General features: G+C 41.5%; 2 protein-coding genes across 8 annotated transcripts in view; both read right to left on the minus strand.

Moving 5' to 3' along the window:
* Window positions 1–6,121, minus strand: part of C9 (complement C9) — a 56,007-nt gene extending 49,886 nt beyond the window's left edge. The window contains exons 1-2 of the mRNA XM_059060274.2: window positions 5,966–6,121; window positions 5,376–5,495 (exon numbers count right to left, since the gene is read on the minus strand). Of these exons, the coding sequence (XP_058916257.1) occupies window positions 5,376–5,452 (77 nt within the window). The 5' untranslated portion in view covers window positions 5,453–5,495; window positions 5,966–6,121. The remainder of the gene's footprint in view (window positions 1–5,375; window positions 5,496–5,965) is intronic.
* Window positions 6,122–19,600: 13,479 nt separating this feature from the next.
* The window catches only part of DAB2 (DAB adaptor protein 2), a 172,974-nt gene continuing 167,189 nt past the window's right edge, over window positions 19,601–25,385 (minus strand). For 4 of the 7 annotated variants that reach the window (XM_067030913.1, XM_067030914.1, XM_059060265.2 and 1 more), the window contains 4 exons: window positions 24,591–25,223; window positions 23,741–23,850; window positions 23,063–23,133; window positions 20,945–21,331 (listed from right to left, as the gene is read on the minus strand). In XM_067030913.1, coding sequence (XP_066887014.1) covers window positions 23,068–23,133; window positions 23,741–23,850; window positions 24,591–25,223 — 809 coding nt within the window. In that variant the 3' untranslated portion in view covers window positions 20,945–21,331; window positions 23,063–23,067. Of the gene's footprint in view, window positions 20,461–20,944; window positions 21,332–23,062; window positions 23,134–23,740; window positions 23,851–24,590; window positions 25,224–25,385 lie in introns of those variants that run through there. The other 3 variants (XM_067030911.1, XM_059060264.2, XM_067030912.1) reach the window with 3 other exon arrangements.

Consider the following 25,385-nt stretch of genomic DNA (forward strand, 5'->3'; position numbering starts at 1 on the left):
AACACTCAGATTTACATTTTCAAAGCTTTCCCTGGATTTTGGGTGGAGAATTGACTATTGGGGAGTGGACAAGAGTGGATGCAGGGCAGAAAGGATAGTGATTTGGGCTAAAATGGTCACAGTGGAGACAGGGAGAAGTGGGTAGATTTGGGACATATTTTCGAGGTAAGGCCAACAGGACCTGCAGTTACATTGCATGTGGCAATGACACGAATAGAGGCGGCAAGTATGGTGCCCAGGTTTTTACGTGAGTAACTCAATGAGTAGTAGTGCAGGTTGGATAAGGATAGGCAGAGAAGTCAATAGGTATGTTCTGGACACGTTAAGTTTGGGATGCTTGTTACATTTTCAAGAAGAAATGTTGACTAAGTAATTGGACACTGGGCTCAGGAAAGAGATCAGCATCCTAGATATAAATTTGAGACATGTCAGAATATAAGCAATATTTCACACCATGAGGCTGGAAGTGAGTGCATGTGTTGAGTAAGTCTGAGGACTGAGCCAACATTTAAAGGAAATGTTACAACATGTCTGCAAGCTGATGGGAATGATTTGGTCCAAAGGGAGACACTGATAATGCGGGAGAGGGGGCAGAATTAAAAGAGCAAAGTCCTTGATGAGGCTGGAGCAGATGAAGCCAGTGCGCAAGTGAGTGGTTAGGCTCAGGGGAGTGTGTTGCCCTTAGCATCACAGGCCTCACTCAGAGAAGCTGGTTGAATTGCAATTGCTGTTTACTTGTTGATATTGTCCACTAGTCTGTAAGCTCACTGAGGGCAGAGACCCTTGGTCATAACATGCTCTGTATTACACTACAGCTCCCGAAGCAATGTCCAGCCCACGTTGCAAACAATAACTATTTCCTGTTTTAAATGGGTGAATAAGAAAAGACCATACTTGGCCAATAATAATTCATAAACAAATATCTGTTAACTTATATTAAATATGGATATTAAAAATACAGATGGATACAACCAAAGAAGGAGAAAAACACCTGACATTTTGGATATTTTCAATTCTGTTTGTTCGTTTTTTTTTTGGTCACACAGTGTGGCTTGTGGGATCTTAGTTTCCCAACCAGGGATCAAGCCCCATGCCCTCTGCAGTGAAAGCATGGAGTCCTAACCATTGGACTGACAGGGAATTCCCTGGACATTTTCAATTGAATAGTTATTCCCAACTTTAATGAGTGTTTGGGTATTTTTCATGATTGTTAAGTTTGATTAAAATAAATTGAATGATAATTTCTAGCATTTCTGAGTGCTTAGATTATGTCAGGATCTCTTCTAAACTTTTATATTCATTATCTCATTTAACTTTTTACATCAATGCTATGAGATATCTTCTACTAGTATGATCATTCTTGAAAGATGAGAAACTAAGCCACAGAAGTGGTGAGTAATTTTTCTCGGGTTACACAGCAGCTACTTGGTGGCAGAGCTGGGGTTCAAACCCAGGCAGTTTCTCTCCAGAGGTGACCTACTAGCTACTCTCTGGATTTCTAACTCCCAGTCTAGAATTCCTTAACTATTAGAAAGATGAAGAATAAAATAAATATGACAACTATAAACACCCACATATGCAGCCACAAGATGAATGACAAACTGGGAAAGACATTTGTAATTCATACCAGAGAAAAAGGACTAATATACTAAGTCATCATAGAAATCTCTAAGTGAAAGACAAGAGACTCAATAGGAAAATGGGCAAAGAATATAGATAGTTCACCGCCCGCCAAAATACATAAAGCCTTTAAACATATGACGAGATGTGTAACCTGATTAAGAGAAAGGCAAAGTAAAACTATTCAAAGATACCATTTTTCACCTATGAGGTTGGCAAATATCAAGCTGTTGGCCTAGAGCTCCCATTGGCAAAGCTTTGGAGAAACAAGCACTTTTACACTCTGCTGGTTAAAGTGTAAAATAAAACCCACCCACGGGACTGTGGGGCAATTTCAGCAAAAGCTTGAAGCCGATACCTTTTGATCCAGTACTTCTTGGAATTAATCCTCAGGTACAATTATCCATTTCCAAAATGATATGTGAATAAGGATATTCATTGCAACATGGCTTATAATAAAAAACTGGAAACAACCCAAATGTTCGTTAATAAAAGAGGTTATCTGAACTGTATATCCAGACAATGGAAAATTAATCATTTGTGAAGAGGAGGAAGTTCCTTTTCTACTGATACAGAAAGGGCTCAGGGATATATTGCAAAGTAAAAAGAAGAAAAGCAAAGTACAAGATAACATATATGATATGATACCTTTTATGAAAGAAAGAGGAAGAGTAAGATTATAGTTAGCTCCATGCTTTTATCCAGATGAAGACACACTGGAAAGACACAGGAAATTAATCAAGGTGATTCCCTGTGGGGAAAGGGTGAAGTGGGAGATGGGGAGTGATCTAAGTACTTTACATATAACACAAATCACATGAAAAGCTAGGAGTAGGGAAATCAAGACTTCTCAATGTATACTTGTTATATTTTTTGACCCTTGAACCAGGTAAATACTTTGTTATTTACAAATGAAAAGGAAGAAACTAACGATAGCTATACTCACAGCCAGCTTGCCTGTCACTGTGCTAAGCACATTGCGTTTATTATCTCGGGGATTTCACAGCAGGTCACATTTTTATTCCTACTGTGCAGGTGCTAGGAACAGGTTTAGAGAAGTTAAGGAATTTGCTTAGGGTCACACAGCTAGGAAATTGTGGACCTCAAACTCAAACCCAACTGCCTGGCTCTGGAACCTGTATTATGAGCTGTTATTCTACTCGTACAGGGTTTGTTTTTGTTTTTGTTTTTTCACATTTCTATTCTACCTTGAGAGACACAAGAGATGATGTCCACTCATGACCTAGTCTCATGGGCATGCTTGTGTTTGCAAACAAGTGATTGTTGGAAATCCCCAATTGTTCAGCAGTTGCAATAGCTCACTGTAGCAATGGCTTAAGCTACAATGTCTGCGCCATGTGCTCTCCCCTGAAGGCTAGCTGTAATTCCATCCCCTCCTCTCCTAAACCAGAAAGCATATCAAAGTGAAAGGAATAGCAAGGTTATTATTTTAAGGAATACTTCACATTTATTGAGTTCTTACAGCGTGCCAGGCACAGATGTTTTAAGTATCTAACATGTATATAGATTTAATGTTCACGTCGAATCTTATTAGGTAGGGACTATCGTTGTCACTGTTATGGGCTGAACTGTGTTCTCTCAAAAAGATATGTTGAGTTTCTATACCCTGTCCCTCAGTATGTGACTTTATTTGGAAAGAGGGTCTTTACAGAGGTCATCAAGTTAAAATGAGCTCATTATGATGGACCCTAATCCAGTATGACTGGTGTCCTTCTGAAAAGGGGAAATCTGGAGCCAGACAGACATGCACAGACAGGAGAGGATATGAGGATGGCCATGCGATAACAGAGGCAGAGATCCGAATGATGTAGCTGCAAGCCTAGGAATGTGAAAGATTGCTGGCCACCACCAGCAAACTAGGACGGATCCCCCCAAGAATTTCAGAGCAAGCATGGCCCTGCTGACACCTTGATTTCAGACTTGTAGCCTCCAGAACCGTTGGACAATACATTTCCGTTCTTTGAAGACACCCAGTTTGTGGTACTAGGAAATGAATACAATCACCATCTTACAGATGAAGGAACCAAGGTACAGAGATGTTGAGTAACAGTTCTTAGAGGTTGCCCAGATTTATACGGTTGGTAAGTAAGTATTGACAACTCAACCTGAGCTTGGGAAGGCTGGTTCCAGAGGAATGCTTCATTCTGATCAAATCTGTATCTTAAAATCATTTCCAAACCTCAGTTCTTTGGCTGAACTGTGTGTCTCGCTTCAAGGCTGGTCTGAACACTGTTTGACCTCAACCCTGTATCAAAGGGCAGAGCACAGAGTGGAGCGGGACAGCCGTACTAAACTCCCGAGGGCATGGCGGCGAGAGTGATTGCAACCAAATCCCAGCCAGAGGTGCAGATGCTCAGAGCTGGGGGGCAGCCAAGGGGGCTTTCTGGTCCTCCCTGAAACAGATGAGCTTGGCCAGGACCCAGGGGGTCCAAACTTCAAAGCAGCGGAAGCCTTCCTCATGGCCTCTCATTTTTTGATCAGCAGGAGTCACCATCCAGGAATGTGGGTTGTTTAAATTACTTTTTAACTTAAGAAAGGGTCAGGGTAAGTACAAGAGGGCTAAAGCGACTTTCAGGAACTGCCTTCCCAAATCCCCTTTGTACCCGATGCCCAGTAAATGCAAATATTTTCTGAGTAGAACAATGCTTCTTAAATAATGTGGGAAGAGGAAGCACTTCACCCGAGCCCTGGCTGGTCCGTAGAGCGTCTCTGTGTGCCCCCTCCTAGAAGATGCAACCCTGTGAGTAAACCACTTGCCTGCTGGGGTCCAGGCAGAATGGCAGCCTCCACTGCAGCCGGGAGGCTGGCAAAAATGTGCTTGAGATGGGCATTAGCGTCCCAAACAGAATTTGGTGAAACCGAGAGTCAAATGACCAAAGGGAAATTGGATACAGGTCACACACAGTCACCTCAGGGCGAGGGACAGAGTTTGGGTAGATAATTTCCCCCAGCTATATTGTCAAAGGTCAGAATATTTTAATACCATCACCGGATGAGATCATGCTGTATCAGATGACACAGGACTGTGTGTTCTCCAGCCACTCTGGGTACAGGGTAGACAGTCAGTGAGCACATTTTGTCTGGTTGGCTTATTTCCTGCGTGGGCTTGGTGACGGCTTCTTGTTCCCAATTAGGATCAGAGCATAAGAAGAGAAAGTGTCTTTCCTGGAAGCCTGGCCGACAGGTCTGCACCATGGTGATTCTCCTCGAATGGAAGAAAATACCACCCTAAACCTAAGGACGAAATGTGTGCCTCTGGATACAACTTGGGATGTCACGGAGGAGAAGCAAATTGCTTAACCTTTGCCTGATGTGAGGCAAAAAGGAGGATGTAGCCAATAGTTCAGAGTGTTAGACACTGAGGCAGAGTAAGGGAAAGATTTATTGCCTTAAATTTAAACTTCTCAGACCTTAGATACTGATATACCCAGTTTTATTATACTCTAGTAAAAACCAACTTTGTTTCCTAAGTCCAGTATTTGAAGACCATCTCAGCCTTCACACTTGAATACCTAGTTTAAAAGAAATCCCTGGAAACAGCAGCAGGTATCCTCAGAAGACCCTGAAAGACACACTCAGGCTTTTTCTCACCCTTTTTCAAAGTTTAGATTCTGGGGCTCTATGTCTCAATGTGTGTGAAAATGTTTTACCTGCTTTGCTGCTCTGCTACTAAAGCAAACTGAAATATCGAAGCCTCCGGGGAAATTCCAGAGGCAAAGGGAAAAGCGACTCACCTGGGAGTGGGCCCAGCTCTCAGGAGACTTATTTCTAAAATGCATATTGCAAAGGCGAACCTCCGGCTGGCAGGCATCTGCTCTAGCTAGGCAGCTCCGGGTGGAATGGCCAGATGGTTCCTGGAAGACATTTATTTGCAAAGGATTGGGGAACAATTATTGTTTGTTTTTGCTTAGGATTTTTGTCAGATTGGGCTTCCTGGGTGCCAAAGTCCAATCAGAAGAGGGTTATTTCATAATTTGGGCTTACTGCTTTGGCCAAGAATATACTTATCAATTGTATATTCAGGCAAGGGGCCTGTGAATGCTAAACGGCTGAGATTAGCAGCAGTACTGGTGTTGAAAAAAAACCCAAGCAAACAGAAAACTCCAGTGGTTTTCATTTTGGGAGACTCTGGAAGGGATGATAAGGGACTATGTAATTTGGGGGAAAAAAAGGTCTGTGGATGATTCTCATAGAGGCAGAAACTCAAAATTAATAAAAGAATTGCACCGACCAGAAATGTAGGCACAGACGTAGATGTTCCAATCTGAGGATGAGCTGTGTGGGTTATTTCCACATGGGCAAAGTGTAATATGCATTTACAAACCTGGCTTTTTAAAACAGGTATAGCGGGTCATTTTGAAGAATCCAGGTACCCTCCCTAAGGCCTTTCCAATATCTTCCAGAAGGATATGGTCTCTTTATCTCAGAAACACACCTGTCAGCAAGATAGAGTCTGAGATGGGATAACTTGCTCTAACCCATCGGAAAGAATTTTTTCCCTTCACTTTTATGTTCTTCGGGACTTGTGGAAAGGGCAGGATATTTTGGAATTACCGGAAAATGGGGACATCACAGTGGCTTTTAAAACACTGGTTGCACAATAGAATGACTTGGGGACTTGTGAAAAAACACTGGTGCCTACCCACTCCCACCTGATACTAATTATTGATCTGGGATGGGGCCCTGCATCAGTAGTTTTTAAAGCTTGCTGGGTCATTCGAACGTGTGGTCAGGGTCGAGAATTCAAATGACTACCTTGAGAAAAAACACATGAGATGCAGCATGTTATTTAAAAAATTCGCTAACGCTTAAGGGGACTTCATAAGTATTCATTAATCAAAAATAGGCAATTTTCAACCATTAGCACATACAAAGACCAGCAAAACAGAGGGTAGGGTTGAGGAGATAACAGATATAGAGCTAGTTTTTCCAGTACTGCCTACCTTTTGATCTTTTCCATGGTCTTACCTAGAGTAAAATTACCTAGTCTTACCACCCTTTCTTGCCCCCTCTTTTCTTTTTCTTTTTTTATGCAGGGCTAGAGCTCTCTAATGGGACTAATTTCATCAGTTCCTGAGTCTGCTGTGTGCACAATTTTCATGGTCAACATGTAGGTCATGCAGAGTTGCCAAGAAATAAGGTGATTCGAATGTGTGCGGTGACACTTATAACTACATTGATGAATAAATCTAGGCAACAAGACACTTCTTGGGAATCTTTGCAAATGACAAGTGGGCTGTATCCAGATACGGTAGGAATCTGTCAGATATAATGGAGGAATGCTGAACCCCCTCTCTTACATGGCCTCTCTGAAACCTGCCAGGATATGTATGGAAAGAAGGACTTGGAAGCAGGCAGGGTACGATGGTGCTTTATGCTAATTAGACTTAATGCTAATTGATTAGACTTCATGATAATTGACTTCACAATTAGATGTGACCGGAGATTGAAAAATAACCTCTCTTCTTGTAGACTGACTCACTGGAGGCGGGGAATGGAGTATAGGGGGGTTTCTTAGCTGACTGGTTTGAATGTTGAATTGCTCCGTAGAAGTTATATTTATTTTTTTCTCCATGGTTCAGGCAAAATGTAATGTAGCAAAGTAATGGAAGTGGTAAAGTATAATAATAATATACTATAATAATTATTATTATAAAAATATAGTATGTCTTACATTTTTGTAGCACTTTTAACGCTTCTTTGCCCTTAACATCTATGAGGTATAGGACATGTTTTGAAATGAGGTTTGTGTTTATCTCAGGGAAATGAAGACTCAGAAGTGAAATGATAACATTTTTAATTTGTGTAATACTTAATGGCTTCCAAAGAACAGAATGAATAAATGTTTATGGTATTTCTGTAATATGCCAGGTTATATATGCGTAATCTCATGTAATCCTCAAGATATCCCTTTTTTTTTTTTTTTTTTTTTGCGGTATGCGGGCCTCTCACTGTTGTGGCCTCTCCCGTTGCGGAGCACAGGCTCCGGACACGCAGGCTCAGCGGCCATGGCTCATGGGCCCAGACGCTCCGCGGCATGTGGGATCCTCCCGGACCGGGGCACGAACCCGTGTCCCCTGTATTGGCAGGCAGACTCCCAACCGCTGCGCCACCAGGGAAGCCCAAGATAACCCATTTTACAGTTGAGGAAACTGAGGTGCACTGAGATGACATCGTTTGTCCAGCATCACCCACCCCCAGTGGTGAGTAGCTGGAATTTGAACTTGGTGAATCTCAGGCTTGTCCATCAGTTCTGTTGTTACTATTCTAATTATGTAATGTGAAATAACATGAAACTCTAAAATTCCTCACTAAATCCTCTCAACTCCATAAAAGGTAAGCTTTCAGTCTAGTCTTACAAATGAAGCTCAGAGAAACAACGGCCAAGGTGACGTGTAAAGAAATAGCAGAGGTGGGATTTGAATAAACCATGTCTTCAAACTCTAATTCCAGGGTTTCCAACTCTGTTGAGGGTTCTCAAAGTTTTCACCACTCAGCGGCCTTTTAAAATTAAAAAAAAAAAAAAAATTCCCACTGGTTTCAATTTGCTTGGGAACTTTGCGAGGTTAAATCATGTTTATCGCACAATAATAGTACTTTTCCCCATTTTTAGGGCAGAGGCATGCACACGTGGACATTAGAATGTGTGCCCATCAGGCAGAAACCCTGAATTTTTACTGAGGTGATATAAATGCATTGAGCAAAATTTCCATTTGGCTCTTTTAAAGTGGTAGAATCCGTTTTTTGAAAGTTTATTATTAGTAATTTCATGGACTCCCTTTTAGGGTCCAGAGATTTCAAGTTGGGAACAGTTGTCTCATTGCATATAGGCTTCTAGCTGAGTCCCAAAAGATCCATGTGTCTTACAATGCTATGAACTTGTTGTGCTTTTACTTACAACACATGCACTTGCTGTAGATAATTAGAATCATTGAACAGGGAGAACTTGGAGATGACTGTCAACTGTAGACCCCTTGGTTTTAGGTGTGTTTTCCTTGCTGCTAGGTCCTTAACATCTAGGATTGTGCCTAGCACATAAGCTATAGATATTGCAAGTCATATGCATTAATAGATGAATGAATGAATACAGGTGGGGAAAGTGATGTCCAGGACAGGTAAGTGACACATCCAAGGTCACACAGTCAGGGGCAGAGGCAGTGTCAGATTCCAGCTCTCTTCACTGCTGGTTCTGTGCCTGTTCATTACAATATTCTCAGCTGAGCTCTTTTACAAGAAAGGGGGAAGAATTTCTCTATCGAGTGGTTTTGGGGCTATTGTGAAGCTCAATGGGGTGATGTAAGTCTGCCTACCCCTTTACAGTAACGAGGATTCCTGTGGCTCAGATCTGTTTACAATCACATGGAACTACTTGGGAACCACTTGATTGCATTACAGCACTTCATTTTAAGGGAAGATTCCACACAGTCCCTTTCTCTTTTGAAGTTCACAGAGTCTGGCTCTGTCACCTCCTATCTTTCTGTTTACCAACACTCTAGACCGCCTACCTTCACGGAAGCCTTTGACATCACGTTAGAATCTCCCTCTCCACTCACACCCCAGCCTTTACTTTAGTTATTTCAGTATTCTTAAAGGGGCCACACTCACTGCCTTGATCTCCTCAGTTCTATCAATATTTGTCTTAATTCCATTCAGCCCACTGCCATACTCAGCTTCATCCCAACACCTGACATGGCTTTACCTTGAGAATGTCAATGATCTCTTCTCTGACCACAATTTCCAATTCTTCCAGCTACCTCACTCTCATAACACTCTCAACATCCCCTTTCTTTGGCTTTACTGAGACATCCAGCTCCTTGATTTCTCCATTTTCCCCCAGATTAACACCCTCTTGCTGGCCTCTTTTCCTTGCCTCCTTTCCTCCTCTGTGTGGAATCCCTGCCCATTAATGAGCCCTTCTCACAATCTCAACCCCCTCGCACCTCTTCCGTCCCTTGGACCACCGTCTACAAACTCTCATCCTGGGATCAGTCCAGCCAGTTCAGTTTTCTGCTGCTTTGCCTAAATCGAGTTGGACACTCATCTTTGTTTACTCATTGGACTTTGGACAGATTCTTTCCCCATTTCTCTTAAAGGCTCCTTCACCTCTTGCTCTACCGAGAAATTCAGAAACACTTTGGCTTCCAGTGGGTGCCTGTCATGTCAACTTCCATGCATCTCAATCAAATCTCAGAGGAAGGGGAGGCTTGCTTTTATTTAGGAAAATCTGGTGCTCTATAGTTACCTCTTGACTTGCCAGGATTCTGCTGTATTAGCTTTCCTGTCCCTTATATCCTCCATTTCTTCATTTTGATCAATGTCTTCTCCTCAGCCTTGTGAATATGCTCAAGTCTCTTTTATCTTTATAGAGTTCGACTGAATTCTTTGATTTTTTTCTCATTGCTACCACCCTTGCAAGCCAAACTTTTGCAGTCTGTATCAATTTTCTTCCTTTACCACATGGTTCTTCCTTTACTTTCAACTTATTGCAGCCTGGCAGCCTGCCTTTTATTTCATTGAAGACCTCCTTACTGCTAAATTTGAAGTACATTTTTTGGCCCTATCTTTGTCTCATAGAGGCATTTGACCCTACTGGCTGCTCTTATGCTTTAAAATTCTCTGTTCCTTTGGCTTTTGTGATACAGCATTTCCTGTTCTTCTGTTTCTCAATTGTTAGCTCCTCTCCCTTGTCCATCATGCAAATTGTACTATTCCGCAGGGTGGCTCTGTCCTCTGCCTTCTTCACTTCTCAATGTCTACCTACTTTTCTTAGCTACGTTTAAGAGTAAACCTATCATTTAGAACCAAAGAGTGGTCTGTTGGAGTTCCTTTACCAAAATCTTCTGAGTTCTTGTTTTGAAAGTATAGATATCTAGAAGCGATCATTTTCAAAAATGTCAAGCTTATTGTGTTACTCTCCAGCTTAACAATCTTCGAGTACTTCTAAGAAATCTCCAGGTGGATTTTAATTTGTCCATGATAGGTTGAACTTGCCATGTCTAAAATCAGATGCGTAACTCTTTCCTTGTCCCTGTCAAGGAAGTTCTTTTTATATTCCTTATTTCGTTAATGAGTCACCACCTGCCTTGTTTTTCTGTTTCTATATCTCAAAGTCATCTTTGTCTTTGATTGCATTAATATTCTGACAGTATATGAAATGTCAAGCAGTTACTTCATACTTATTTTATAGTTATTGAATGATCGGTTGATTTCACTTGGTTCAGGTCTGTTTGGCTTCTGGAACTTGGGACTTTGACAGAAAGAAACTAACATCTGAGGACCAAAATATATACAGGCTTATGAGTTAATGATATGGAAACCCAGCTAAATATAATAGGAGATGATGCTTCACAAATATTAAATTCTCTTTAATTTTCTCTTTTAAAATTATGTTTTCTTGATACTTTGCAATTTCAGGGCTGAACCCTGAGTCTTAATGCCCAGGGAAGATGGTGAAATAAAGGAGCAATCGATCACCTGTGAATCTCAAAGCAGTGGGGACAGCACAGTTTACAGTGGTCAATGGTAAACCCCGAGACGAAAAACAAGCAGGGGTGTTTGAACCAACCATAGTTAAAGTTAAGAGTTTGAAAGTTGCAACTGAAGCTGCAATCACCATTCTTCAAATTGATGATCTTATTAAATTATACCCAGAAAGCAAAGACGATAAGCATGGAGGTTATGAAGATACGGTTCGCTCTGTACAAGGGAGAGGGCTAGAGATGGCAGAGGCAGGCTTGGAGCTGTGTGTCCTAAATCACTTTTTCAGGCCAAATTCCAGAATGGGGTCAGCACGTTAAGTAGGTTGAGGTCAAAGACAGATGTTTCTGTCCTTGCCATCTGGCACTCTGGGAGAACAACGTCCAGACTTTCCCAGTTTGGGGGAAAAAGCTAGATCAAAATAGAAATGTTTGTGCTGTGTGTTTGGGCAGGGAAGGAGGGATTGATTTGGCTTCCTAGGTTTCTTTGTCTGTCATGTGTCACAGAGGTTATTTGTTCCCCTCTGTCCTGAGGAGTGGTGGGGAGGGTAGCTGGCAGTCTCGCTATGTCAAAGACAAAGTGGCTCTGGAAGAGAGGGCAGGGATGGAAAGGCACTTACAGTCACAACTCAGGAGTCTAGTGTTAGTGAGGGCCAAGTTGGGGGCCCAGGCAGCAGGGAGGACCACCAGGCTCTGTAGATCCTCCAACTTCATGGAGAGGAACAGATGCTACATTCCTCATCCAAAAGCTTTGGCTACAGATGCCAAGATGGTAGTGCTGAGGTAGACAAGACAGATGCTGTAAATACCGGAAGAACAAGAGGCTGGTATAGGGACCTGACTGAGGGTCTAACCCCCTTCTCAACACTCCCCTCCACATCTCCCATAAAACTAAACTTCATTGTGGAGAAAAGCAGAAAGAAGGGGAAGAAATTGAAAACATTGGGCACATATGTGAAAGAGATGGTGTCACTAGAGAGGAAGGTCCTAATGACTGCATTGAGGTTCCAGGACTGGATTTTGCATCCAGCAGAGTGGAGACTTGTAAGAAAGATCAGATTCATAGGAAGAAAGAAAGAAGGAAGGAAGGAAAGACAGGAAGAGAGAGAGAGGGAGAGAGGGATGGAGGGAAGGAAAATAAAAAGAAAGGAAGGAAAAAAAGAATGTGGATACATTTTTCTTTCTGCACTTGAGTGTAGTGTAAGCAAAATTTTGACCCTGTTTCAGAGGCGCATGGCTCCTCTCTAGACACGTTTTACTAATCCTTCTTCTCTAGGGATGGGGCCAGTCAATAATTATAGACGACTTAAGTCAGGAACTTCATCCTGTTCCTGATCCAGCATCACCTCCTTCACTTTTTCCCTCTCTACTGACTTGAGTTTTTCTTTGTCTTGAGATTTTGTATGAATTGTTGAAGGACTGCAAGGTGTCTCCCTGCTTTGAGTTCACCTTGTCAGTTTCCAATCTCTATAGGTCTAGGGTTTGTGTTTGTCAAATTAGGAGATGAAGAAAGTCACCACCACTGAAGAAATGAGGAGGAGAGAATAAGAAAGCACTGTGTAAAATAAACCATGTGTCATCAATCCATAGCTTCGATCCAGTTCATGAAGAGCATGATATCATTGGGTGTTAGATTTTGATGAAACTGTACAACAGTATTACTGTTATAAAATGTGCTTGTTTGAACAGCTTTCCTCATTAACTGTGCACCAGGCACCTGGCCTACTGTGAGCAGATGCAGGAGAGTTTGCTCCTTACAATGTAGTAGAAATCAGGAGACCGTTACTCACAACTCATCTTTCACTGTGAGCGGTCTGAGGCTTGCATTAAAATCACTTAAACATGCTGATGAGGAATGCCTGAATTAGAATGAACTGAGCATGAGTTAAGTTGGTGTGTTGCATTTGTAACAACTAGAAGATTCAAATTTTGTAGTGATGCTTACTTCATCCTGAAAATGAGCTCTGGAATGGTCAAAGGAAGATCAACTTGCCTAATGAAAAATGGATGAGACATTTTTTTCATTCAATTTTATGGTAAGCATATTGGTTATAGGAAGTGTAAGAGGAGAGAAGTACTGTGGGGAGAATACAATCTGGGTGAATGTAAGGTAGGCCAGCCTAAAGGCAATGGTACCAGTGTTTGGAGGCAGGGAAGTGGATAAGCAGTTAACTTGAGGTTAAGTGCAAGGACACTGGAGCCTGGGTTGGGATTCCACTCTGGCCACTAGCTGTATGACTTTGGACAGTGACTCAAGTTCTTTGTGCCTCAGTGTCCTCTTCTGTAAAACGCTGGTGGTAGTAGCAGCCCGCCTCACAGAGTTAATATGAAATTAAATTGTTTATTGTTACACTCTCAAAAGAGTGTCTGCCTGTGGTACATGCTGGGTAGGTGTTTGGTGGTATTATTCCACGACGTCTGTGGACCTTCCCTGAATCCACTACTCTTGCTTTTCAAATCTGGCAGCATTGTGCCTGCAATGAAGAATTGCAACGTCCTTAAAATGAAGAATCTCAAAGCCCTTTAGCAAGTAATTACTCAGGAGTTTCACAGTCCTCCCCTCAGGATCCTTTTAACTGAAATGGCACATCCCTTTGAGTTCAAATTAGGTTGTACTAACATTGAAGCCTCCTGGACTTCCCTGGTGGCGCAGTGGTTAACAATCTGCCTGCCGATTGGGATTGACATGTATACACTGATGTGTATACATGTGATGACTAATAAGAACCTGCAGTATAAACAAACAAACAAACAAACAAGCAAACAAACAACTAATACTAAACTTTATTTGGGTTATTTGTATGGAAATATGTTAATATAAATGTTTCAGACATTACATGAAATTTCTAAAAATCTTATATGTTCTGGTATGATGTTATAAGTCATAATTCTAGTTATTACTTTAAAATGTATATCTCAGAAATAACTAAATTTCCTTGTCAATTGCATTATTATGAACTTTCATCAAATCTTTAACCGTGGTCATTTTTAAGTCTTTTGTCATTTACGGACAGTTCTGGGTGTACTCTGATGCTTTTGCAAAAATGTTCCTATAAAAGGGTTTCATCTTCAAGGAATTCATGGAAAAGACTCTGACAGGTACAGGTTTCTGGTAACTGACTATGCTGCTGAACTGAATGAATAAGCATTTTCTGAACTCTAATGGAAAACTGATGAATTCATAAAAGTGCTAACAAAAGATCAAGATGGAAAAAAAGTTAATTACATGGGACTGAGTGAACTGATGAGGATGATTATAATTTTTGTGACTTTCTGTTGGAATAAAAAAAGAAGAGTAGTGATAACAGGTAGGGAGGCTATGAGCTGTAGTCATGTGATATGATTATTGATGACTGCCCAAGGCACGATAACAAAAATCCTATTTATTTTGAAAACAGAAGTGCATTAGTTACAGTGGGAAGTTTTACATGCTATAAAACAGTTTTATGAAAAGATTTAGTAATGAGTTCCTAGCTTTTATAGGCCAGGGAACATATCTTATCTTTAAACATTAGGTACTATTTTCTCTCAGAACCATTTATGTTCTTATACCATGTCTGTGTGACTTTTCATTTACTAAATATCAATGTTGTTGAAGATTCATCTATTTATATTTATGAAAACTGAGCCTCTTAAACCTTATACAATTAAAATAATAATAATAATAATAATCTGCCTGCCAATGCAGGGGACACAGGTTTGAGCCCTCGTCCGGGAAGATCCCACATGTCGCGGAGCAACTAAGCCCGTGTGCCACAACTACTGAGCCTGCACTCTGGAGCCCACAAGCCACAACTACTGAGCCCACACGCCACAGATACTGAGCCCACGTGCCACAACTACTGAAGCCTGTGTGCCTAGAACCGGTGCTCCACAATAAGAGAAGCCACCGCAGTGAGAAACACGTGCCCCGTAACAAAGAGTAGCCCCCGCTAGCCACAACTAGAGAAAGACCACGCACAGCAACGAAGACCCAACGCAGCCAAAAATAAGTAAATAAATAAATAAATAAAATAAAAATAAAAAACGTTGAAGCCTCCTGTGCTGTGACTTGTAGTTTCCCTCCCCCTTCCATTTTATTATGTGTGGTGACCTTCATGGTACTAACTCATAGAGACTAGTCCTATACATTCTTTAGCTTCTACCTTCTAGTAAAAGTGCCTTACCATTAGCTTTGCTGACTGTGCTCTCAGCTGTGCTTCTCTTCTGCCCTGAGGGTGATATGGAGTCAAAGACTGCCCTGATCTACATTTGGAGGTCGGCCAGCTTGGGGTTAAACTATGACTCAGGCATGTGGGAAACACATTAGCTAATCTGTCACCCATTTCCAAGGCCCTCTTGCCAGGACTGGCTTCATGGGCATGTGAAGTAGCACAGGGCTCAGCACTCAGGAGGGCCCCAGGCTTTGTTTAATGCTCTGCTGGTGCCATCTTGAAATTCTGAATTTTACCTTGGGACTTCTGTTTTGAAAGCAAAGTTTGATAGGAAAGTGGAGCCTGTGCACAAGCAGAAGAAATGTGCACAAGCAGAAGAAATATGCACTGTGTGTCCCCCTTTCCATGACACCCCATTTGCACAGAGTGTTTATGTTGCCCTGTGAACATGGCATTCAGGTGGATGTATGATGTGTGGGAGTGCAGTGGCCCAAAAAGTGTTACGTCTAAGGCTAAGTTGGGGGGCTGAAGTGGCTGTGGGTGGGACACTGACAGCCCTGAGAAGTCACACTCTCTGAACCAGAACTTCCTTCCAACCCACACAAAACCCCACAAATGACCAGGAAACATTATCACATCTTTCCTACTAGTGTTCTTCCCTGCATCAGCATCCATGTAATGCTGAAAATAACAATATAGAAGGAAAGGAAAAATTGGGCAACACGTAGTTTCTTTTTTTCTATCTTTTTTTACTCATTAGTGAGATGTGCCGGTAGGATGCACGTGTCAAGAAGTGACTTATAAACAGTTGAGTTAGCTTTGTGCGGTGTTTCTAACGGTTCTGGGAAGAATGAAATACGTGCAAATACATGTGCACATATGAGTTATGAAATGCAAAAATTGTGTAATTTCAGTGATTCCACATATAAATTAAAGATTAGAGTTAAAATTCACGCTAATATTTTAACATTTTAATTTTGCTTTACTTAGAACAACATTAAATAGCAAACAAAATACATCATGTTAAGAGAGATATTTCAGAAGAAAGGAGATAGCTTTATATTTTATTGCCTTTAATGGTACTTTTCCCCCTGCTTTTTGAACAATGGATTTTTGCTCCATTTTTGTTTTTATTTTGCTCTGAGCCCCACAAATGATCCAGCCAGCCCTGCCTCTTCCTTCCTATAGAAGTTGGTAAAGTTAAAAGCCTGACTTCCCAGCCTCCCTTACACTTAGCCGTGGCCACGTGACCACATTCTGGCCAGCGAGCCATAGCTGAAGTCCACTGGAAAGGCTTGGGGAAAACTGAAATGCCTGGTTCGAGGAACAGACATTGATTGTACAGCCTTTCCCCTTCTGCCCTCCTTGAACAGTAATATCCTATTTGGTGCTGTGCAGCCATCTTGTGACCATTAGGAAATAAACATAAGAAAAAAGCCAAAGGCTATAAAAGTTGGAGTGAAAAGCTAAGCGTCTGTGTCCTTGAGGGTCTTGTTGAGCTGCTGAGCCAACACCAGCAGCCATCAATCTAGACTTTTTTGTGAAAAAAATAACCCCCTACTAATTTTAGCCACTGTGTGCCTTCCATTACTCTTGTCCATTCATTACTAGTGGACTTGTGGGCCCTGAACTGCCTGCCTTGCCCAAGTTCTTTCATCAGAAGAAGAAAATTCCTCCTTCTTTCAGCCCTATTGTTTCCACCATCAAGGTTCTCTACCAGTTTCACAGGCCAGTGAGGGAGACAGGGAGGCAATGTCCTATTGACCCTTCCTTTTCTTCCTCATCCCTCTCTGCTATAGCTCCTGTGTTCCAGCACTCCTCTTAGCTGCTCCCAAACAAAAGGTTCTGTGATGATCCATCAGTGTAAGTAGGTACCTGGTGGAGGCAGCCTCAGACACACCCCCGAAACATCTAAAACCCAGACTCAGACCAGTCGGGTCACCCTGTAACTTTTAGACCAGAAGTAATTTCTCTTTCTTACAATTAAGGTAAGATAATAGAGATTGAAGTCAAGCAAATGAAAAAGAAAACTCCACAGCTAACATCATAAGGAAAACTCAGTCTGGAGCCCTTCATAGTTGGAGTTTTTTTTTTCTTCTTCTTCTTCTTTTATGATCACTCCATCTTTGGTCCCTGCAGAAGCCCAGTTTCCTTGCCAGAGCAGCTGCCACTGTCATCTCCCTGGACACTGTCACTCGTACGATTTCAGCACATGGTAGAGGTCCAGTAATTAAGCACATGCTTTCAGAGAAGCAAGGGAGAACAAGGGGCTCAGTCCCTCATTAAGTGAGACAACACCTGGGTGGGCCTTGTCCATCAGCATTGCTGTAATTAGGACACATTAACAGGGCTGCTGCCGCCACAGCCCGTGTGTGTCCATGTTTGGCATATCGACTTAGGACATGAGACGTAGTTGTTTTTAATAGAAGGGGGTTTGTTAAAACATAGCATTTCCCAGCAAGAATTAGGCATTTTATTATTTAGCAATCTCCTCCAACGGTTATAATAGCTTAAATATTTACCAGGGACTGTTGGGGAGCTCCTGTCTTTCACTAAGAGACTTTGTATTGAAGCTATTCCAGGAATATGGGTCAGAGTCCTCACTTGTCAGCTTATTGCAGGGTCAACCAAACTCCTGAGTTAGCTATATCCTCTGTTCTTTCCCTTCCCTGCTGTCAGAACAGGAAAGACACAGAATCATACTCTGTTTGGCTCTCAAGACACGATGGTTAACATTTTGATGGAGGAGTTTGAAAAGATCTCCCTACACAGCTGAATGAGACCTCAGCGATAGCTCATTGTCCAGAATGTGGTCACATGGCCACAGCTACATGCAAGGGAGGCTGGGAAATCAAGCTTTCAGCGTTACCAACTTCTATAGTAAAGGTAGTTAAGATGCACAGTTCCACAAATACCTTGGAAACCACTCAGAGTTGAAGCAGATTGTAGCCGTTTTAAAGCATGGATGACATTCTCAGATGAGCTGGAACAATAACAGATCCCACCTTGCAGAATTACAGTAGCAACAGAATGAAGTTATGTTGTGTAAATGGTAAAGCACTTCACAAATGCAAGATTATTTTGAGAAAAATCAATACCGTCTCCCTTTGTATTACCTGTATGTGATAGGAGTGGAGGCCCAGGCTGGCTGTTAAAGTTCAGCATTTAGCTTAGATCTATGTGATGGTTAAATGAAACCCTGTTCTGCGATAATAGTGTTACCCTAAAAGCTGAATTCCTGGCTTACAGGTGTGAACACCACTGCTACTAAGAGACTCTAAAGAGGTCTGTTTCTACTTTGCAGGGACACTTCAGGAAGCACCTCCCTCAGCTCGGTCAACAGTAGTTCCTACTGCACTGAAGTGAATGTCATCCCTTGTACACAAGAGCAAGGGTTAACCTCTGGCAAGATCTTGCTTAAACCACATGGCAACATCACACAGGTTCAGTGGGTTAGATACACTGCAGAGCATTTGGATAAGCCACATAATTTGTGCAAGCTGTGCTTATCAGCAGCCTTCTCCAGCCCATCTGTGGTTTACTGGAAGCTGCTTACATGTGGAGTTTGTTTCTCTATAGTCAACTCCTTGTCAGAAAGAGACCAAATGTTTCAGTTAAAGGGAAAGGTAAGGCGGTACTAGCAAACATCCCCTAACAGTAAATGCCAATCAATGACACCTACTCTGTCAAGTTCATCTTATTCCCTAGAGGAGTCAAGTTTAACACCAAGACTTCTACACTCTAGCAGGGTCTGCCTTGGGGTCATCTTCCCTGTAGCTCTAGGGCTTCTTGAAATGAATGAGAGCCTTGAACTTTTTTAATAGGGGAGAGTGTTTAAGAGTGTCCTAGTGCTAAAGACATTTGAGCATCGGCCTGCCCACCTAACTCAGAAGCTCAGAAGCCTCTTCTGAGTAGCTTATACAAGTCTGGACCGGTCCACACAATTGTGTTTTGATGAAGTCAACATGGCTAACTAAAGAACAAGAGGAGGCAAAGGATAAAAGGCATGAACCAACAGTTCACTAAAGACTGATTTTTATACTAAACGTAATTGAGGTTGTTCTGGTATAGGTCTTATCCACTGGACTCCCATTAAACTCCCAGGGAAGGACTAAGTATAAGTCTGAGAGAGAAAATAGAAGCTTGAAAGGCATGAGACATTAATTTACCTGTGGTCCTATTTCATGGATTTCCACTTTTTCATTCCTGTGACAATCCAGAATCTATTATAACTAACATCTGCTGACTTTACCCTGGTGTACGCTATACCTTGACTCTACTGCGTCAACCGAAAGCAATGGTCAAATGAACTGATGGTAACACATGAGATTCTGCCATTCCAGTTTATTGAAATGAGTAAATTTATAGCTTTCTTTGCATACAGAAAAGTGCACAAGAAAATAAGTATGTACAAAACAATTGTGTGGCTGGTCATTACTTTAAAATTTTTTCTACTTTCAAAAATTCAATTCCCTAGAAATAATAGCCTCCAGTTAGCACATTTAGGTATTTGGACATATAAAATACTATTTCAAGTCTGTGTTGGTAATGACTGAGTGGGAAGTCAGATGGAAAATGATGCCATACGTGATCAGCTATTATCATTCAACGTAAAACCACAGGACTTTAGCTCGGACTACTTGGAGCTAATCAGTAGAGGTTCATGAGGCCACCATCTTGTTTAGATCCTGAGCAGTCATCCTCTTCTTCCACCTAAAGATAACATTGTATGTGGTTGATTAACACCCACAAGAACCTGAGCACTAGGGGTCAAGAGACAACATTAAAAAACCCAACATAAACAAAACAAAACAAAACAAAAAACTCATATGGCAAGAACAAACCCTTTGAACTGTGCTGACAATAGGACTGAAAATGAACTGGAAAAGTTTCCAAGGTTATGAGGAGAAAAATATTGCAGGCATTAGATTTTTAATGATAACACCGCAGATTTTTTCCCCCATTTATCATCCTGCTAACTGTAAGACTGTGTGGCATCAAGAAAGCTTTCCAGTTACTTGATAAAGGCCTGGCATTACCCCAAATAAGCACCTAATATGTTTGGCACTGTCACATGTAACGTTGTGATGTGTTTCTCTTCAGAATACGGTCCTTCTTTGCTGAGTTGAGTTCAGTTTTTCTTCAACATGAACTGCTCTTCTGGAGCTTCAGCTCAGGAGGATGGCCTCCTATTCCATAGAAAGGATAAAGGTTGTGCCCATTTGCAATTCTAGTTACTGGGATTAGAGATTACTGAGAAGGCAGAGAGGCTTCAGATCTGTGAATCATTAGATTTTTTTTTGCCATAAAACTCTGTTGTTTGTGAAAGAGCGGTAATGTTATATAAATCCAGGAGTAAAAATGACTGAAAAGAGAATCAGAGGGAAAAGAAGAGGAGAGATGAAAAATGATTTTCCCTCATTTGCAATAGCTAGCAAGAGATTGGAGAAAGGACAATCTTGCCTTTGAGAGAAGAATAATGTTCAGAAAGAGAAGTTACACCTTTAAAAACGTTCTTAGGTGTGTTCAAAGTCCCCAGAGAGAAACTGAACTTGCTTCCATTTTACTTTAAACATGCTCTGTAAGTGACGGTCTGAAGCAAGGTTTAAGAAGGTGCCTTGTCCTACCACAATCTTCAGGTTTTATGTTCTGAAACAGAACCCCGAAACACTCTGAACAGTAAGGATTTTAAAATTTATTCAAAACAGTATGATCTGAGGGGTTGTGGTGGCTGCATCGCCCAGCCAGAGGGTACACAGCACAGTGTTCTAGAAGGTTCTAGGGACACAATAAACAAGGGTTCAAGGAGGGAAACTACTTCATTTACATTTAAGGTAGAGAGTTTAGGTTCTTAATTTATTTAAAGCCATAGATTCAGTTTAGCTAAACAGAAAGTGGAAGGCATTCTACAAGTGGAAGAGGCAGCAAGAAATAAGGCAACAGATAATATGTCAAAGCTAGAACAAGGGCAGAGGTCAGGACTTGTCTGCTTATTAGCTTTGTCCTTGAACTACTAAGGCCAACCTTTTTGTTCCTCTGGATAGTCAGCATGCCAAGTTCCTAGAGAAGTGTGGAGACGAAGAAACCCATGGTTAGAAATTTTGGGTTGACTATCAATGTATTAAATATTAAGTCATTATTTTAAAATGTCAGTCATAGTATCTCCTAGGACCGATTCAAGAGGATTGGATAGAATAGTCGATGTAGAATCTGTAATAAAGTGATTAACACAAGTGCTCAATAATGTTAGCTATTTTCTCCCATGGTAATTGTCCTCCCTACCCCTCAATCTATATATTTAGCAGGTTGACCAAAATTATCTTTCCTTCATGACCTAAAAAAGAAAGGGCCTCCAAAGAGAACTCTAGTCAATTCAATTTAGCGCAAGCAATCCTCCTAGACTTTCCCTGCAGTTTGTTCCTTTCCATTGTTCGTGTGTGCCTCCCCTGGAGAGGAAGCAACAATGAGTCTCTGTCAAGACTTTTAGCCCTTCAACATCTTCCATATATTATGCTGTTTTATTAACACTAGAAATCATCTGGACACTTGTTAAAATGAAGCTTTTTCTCAGCACTGAGGGGTATTCCTTAGGGCTGGGGCCCAGGAATTTGCCTTTTCAGTAATCTCACTCGGTTCTCTGAAGCTGATTTTACGGAAAAGCACTTTCAGAAATACTGCCTCTGTGCTTTGTGACCACCTAGAGGGGTGGGAGGGAGGGTGACGCAAGAGGGAAGAGATATGGGAACATGTGTATATGTATAACCGATTCACTTTGTTGTAAAGGAGAAACTAACACACTATTGTAAAACAGTTATACTCAAATAAAGATGTTAAAAAAAATAAAGAATTTTTTAAAAAAGAAATACTGTAATTACAGAAATGGAGTGAGGGGGGCTAATCCAAATTGCAAATAAACTCAAATCTTATTGTTGGTATCGGATTTAAGATATTTATCTATTTAAAAGAATTCAGTTCTACGTGGGTCAAGACATAGTTTGGTAGTCTCACTTGAATGAGGCAAGACTGAAAAAAAAATGGTTTGGGGTTCTTTTGTTATCTTCAAAATGCAGATAAGTCTCCTCTCCTCCACTAACTTCAACCTTTTGAGATTAAAGTTGCTTCCACTCACTGTTGAGAAAGAAAAACATCCTTCCCCCTTTCCCCTTTCCCGGGTCTCAGTCTAAGGTGGTTACACACAATAACTCATCGAGGATAAAACCCAGCAGCAGACTCATGTGAGCTCATACTACTTTTGAAGGAGGTGCTGGCAGCTGTCACCACTTTGGGATTTAACACCGCCAGACTAGTTCAGACTAATTTGAGGCCCCTCACAAAGAAATGTGTATTGATTTGGGAGGCAGAAGTGTTGTGATCATGATCTGCTTGGCTGACCTGTTTGGTGGCTTCAGAAGGTCCCCAGATTTTGAAGCTTCTATAGAAAACTGAGTAACTACTAGGAAGCTTTGCAATCACTTCAATATGAAGGTCAAAAATCTAGAAGGCTATGTGTTATATTGAGTTTTACTTCCATACACAAGTGAAATATCTAAAACACAGGATGACAGAAATCCATATCCATATGAGTATAGTACTGTTTTTTATTTGTATGAGAACTCTATTCATAAATGTCCAGCCTATTCATTACTAAATTAGTTAAGTATAGTGTTCCATATCTTTTACTTCTCCATTACAGAGATTTAACTTCGTTCCGATTCTAAAATTAAAATTTCACCCTTACCCCCATGCCACCCTTTTTCACCAAACCTAAGCTTAGTAGGATCTTCTACTTACAGAAGTTAGGCAAAAGGATTTCCAAATGGATCCCTGTATACATCAGAAGATGTGGATTGAGGCGAAGCCATCTATGGAGATAAAACCATCTAGTCAATAACTATAATTACAATTGTAAGAAAACACCTGTAATAAGACTTCTCAGATCCCTTTAAAAAAATCACTTAGGTCACAGACTAATCAGATATTGTATGGGTCTATGATGATTTGTGTTTGCCTGCTTGTGATTGATGTGTGTGTGTGTGTGTGTGTGTGTGTGTGTGTGTGTGTATTATTTACATCAAAACCAAGTTTCAGAATTATGTTTGCCTCCCAATGCAAAATATTATTTTTATGAGCTAAGTAATTATGGGTGGGAAATTAGGAACTTAAATCTTTGAAAAACTTTTAAAGATAGTATCTTGGCTCAATTTTCTTTCAAAGTGCTTTCCCGAGCTAGGTTAAGTGAGATACAAAGGACTTTTCTATATGATATTTGTTTCTCAATTTCAGGAGAGTAGTTCCTGCAAAAATAATCTTTCCCCGGTTTGAGTTGAGGTTTACACTGCGATGGTCCTCAGTGATAAATCTTATTCAAATGTCCTTTACGGTCAAAGATACAAGCAAGGTTAATTCAGGAGGTGGTAACTCTATGTGGCGTGTACTTTGGAGCATCATCTTCTAATAGTTGATACTTACAGAGGCTGGTGATGAACGGAAAGAATCTTTAGAGAAGGGGTTCTCAAATGCATTGTCAGCAGATTTGGAAACTGGCAGGGCACCTTGTCTGGGAGCTGGCTTTGGTAGTTCTAGAAGGTGAAAAAGTAGTCAGTAGACAAGATTTCCCCAAATACATCCACAAGTTCTCCAGTCAGGCTTATCTTAGAAATTAAGTTCCATACTTTTGAAATTGACATCAATGGAACAAAAGTCACCACCAAATACCAGGACTCCCAGTGATTATTACAGGCAAATTCATCCCTTCTTGGAAGAGGAAGCCATGCATATTCACTTGAAGTGGAATAGATTCAGAATTTCCCCACTTAAAAGAACCTACATGGCAAACCTTCACCAAGCCATGAGGCCAACACAGAAGTAAACGCTCCGAGAGATTAAATCACTAATACAGTACAGTAAGCATTCAAATACTGGCTGCATTTTGAAGTGCTTTCGTTCCACCACACGTTTTTAACTTTCCTCATTAGATGGGTAGTACAGTCCATACATACCTACTCATGAAAAAATGAGTCCTTATCATACATACAGCCTCCAGGTGCCATGACCCATTGAATTTCAATAGCTCCTGGCAGCCCTTTTAAGAATTGTCACAAGAGGGCAGCATTGGGCCAGCCCTTAGAAACAGCTAACTAAGGTAAACAGTTAACTCCATAAGGTAAATGGTTAAGTTGTCTCCATAACCCCTGCTAGGCAAAAAAAGCAAGAGTAAAGCTATTGGTGGGTCGGGAGAAGGTTCTTCTGAGGGACTCTGTGGGCGCATATGACAGTGAAATACTTGTTGGTACACTTGACAGAGAAGTAGGTAACTTACCATTGATCTTTCTCAACAGTTGATTAGCGTCAAAGTCATCATGGTCTGCATTCTCCTGAGGAATGCCAACTTTGCTGTTGAAATAGTTGGAGAAGGCACTTGAAGTCCCAGAGGAATTCTGTTCTCCTTTCCTTGCTGGCACAGTAGGTGGCTGCCGCAGTTGGAAGTCCTTAAACATTTCTTTCACTTCCTTGACTTCTTTGTCCCCAAGTGGGTCCAAGGCAACAAAGGCATCGCTGGAGACGTCCTTCGGAGGGCCAGTTCTGGGAGGTGGCTGAGGAGGAGTGACCAGGAGAGAGGAGAGCATAGAAGGGGGCTGGGCTGGCACAGCAGGAGCTGGAAAAACATTGCTCTGAAAAGGATTCCCCAGCGGGCTGGTTGATGACCAAGTATTGGGTGTCACAGATGCTGACGGGCCCCACACTACAGGGGCTGGAGGTGAAGCTGAGGCTGCAAAGGATGAAGGCTGGTTCCAACCTGGAACAGCTGGGCTTGTGGTAAAGACGATTGGCTGACTGAATCCTGAAGGCTGACCAGCCATCATAGCGCCCGGGACCATTGTAGTGGATTGACTGAAGACTAAAGGTGCCGGGTTCCACGGTCCTGTCTGAGCAGATATAACTGGCACACCACCTGAAGGAGGAGAGTGGGATAAAGGACTTATCAGGAAACTAGCCTGAAGAGGATTCTTGAGTTTCAGAGAGTCAACTCTCCGGAGAGCATTTTTAGAGAGCATCTACATGCCAAACCTTTATAAAGCCTTGAGGCTGACATGGCTTTTATTTGATTATTTCA

Source organism: Kogia breviceps, chromosome 4 (assembly GCF_026419965.1).
Source record: "Kogia breviceps isolate mKogBre1 chromosome 4, mKogBre1 haplotype 1, whole genome shotgun sequence".
Lineage (NCBI taxonomy): Eukaryota > Metazoa > Chordata > Mammalia > Artiodactyla > Physeteridae > Kogia > Kogia breviceps.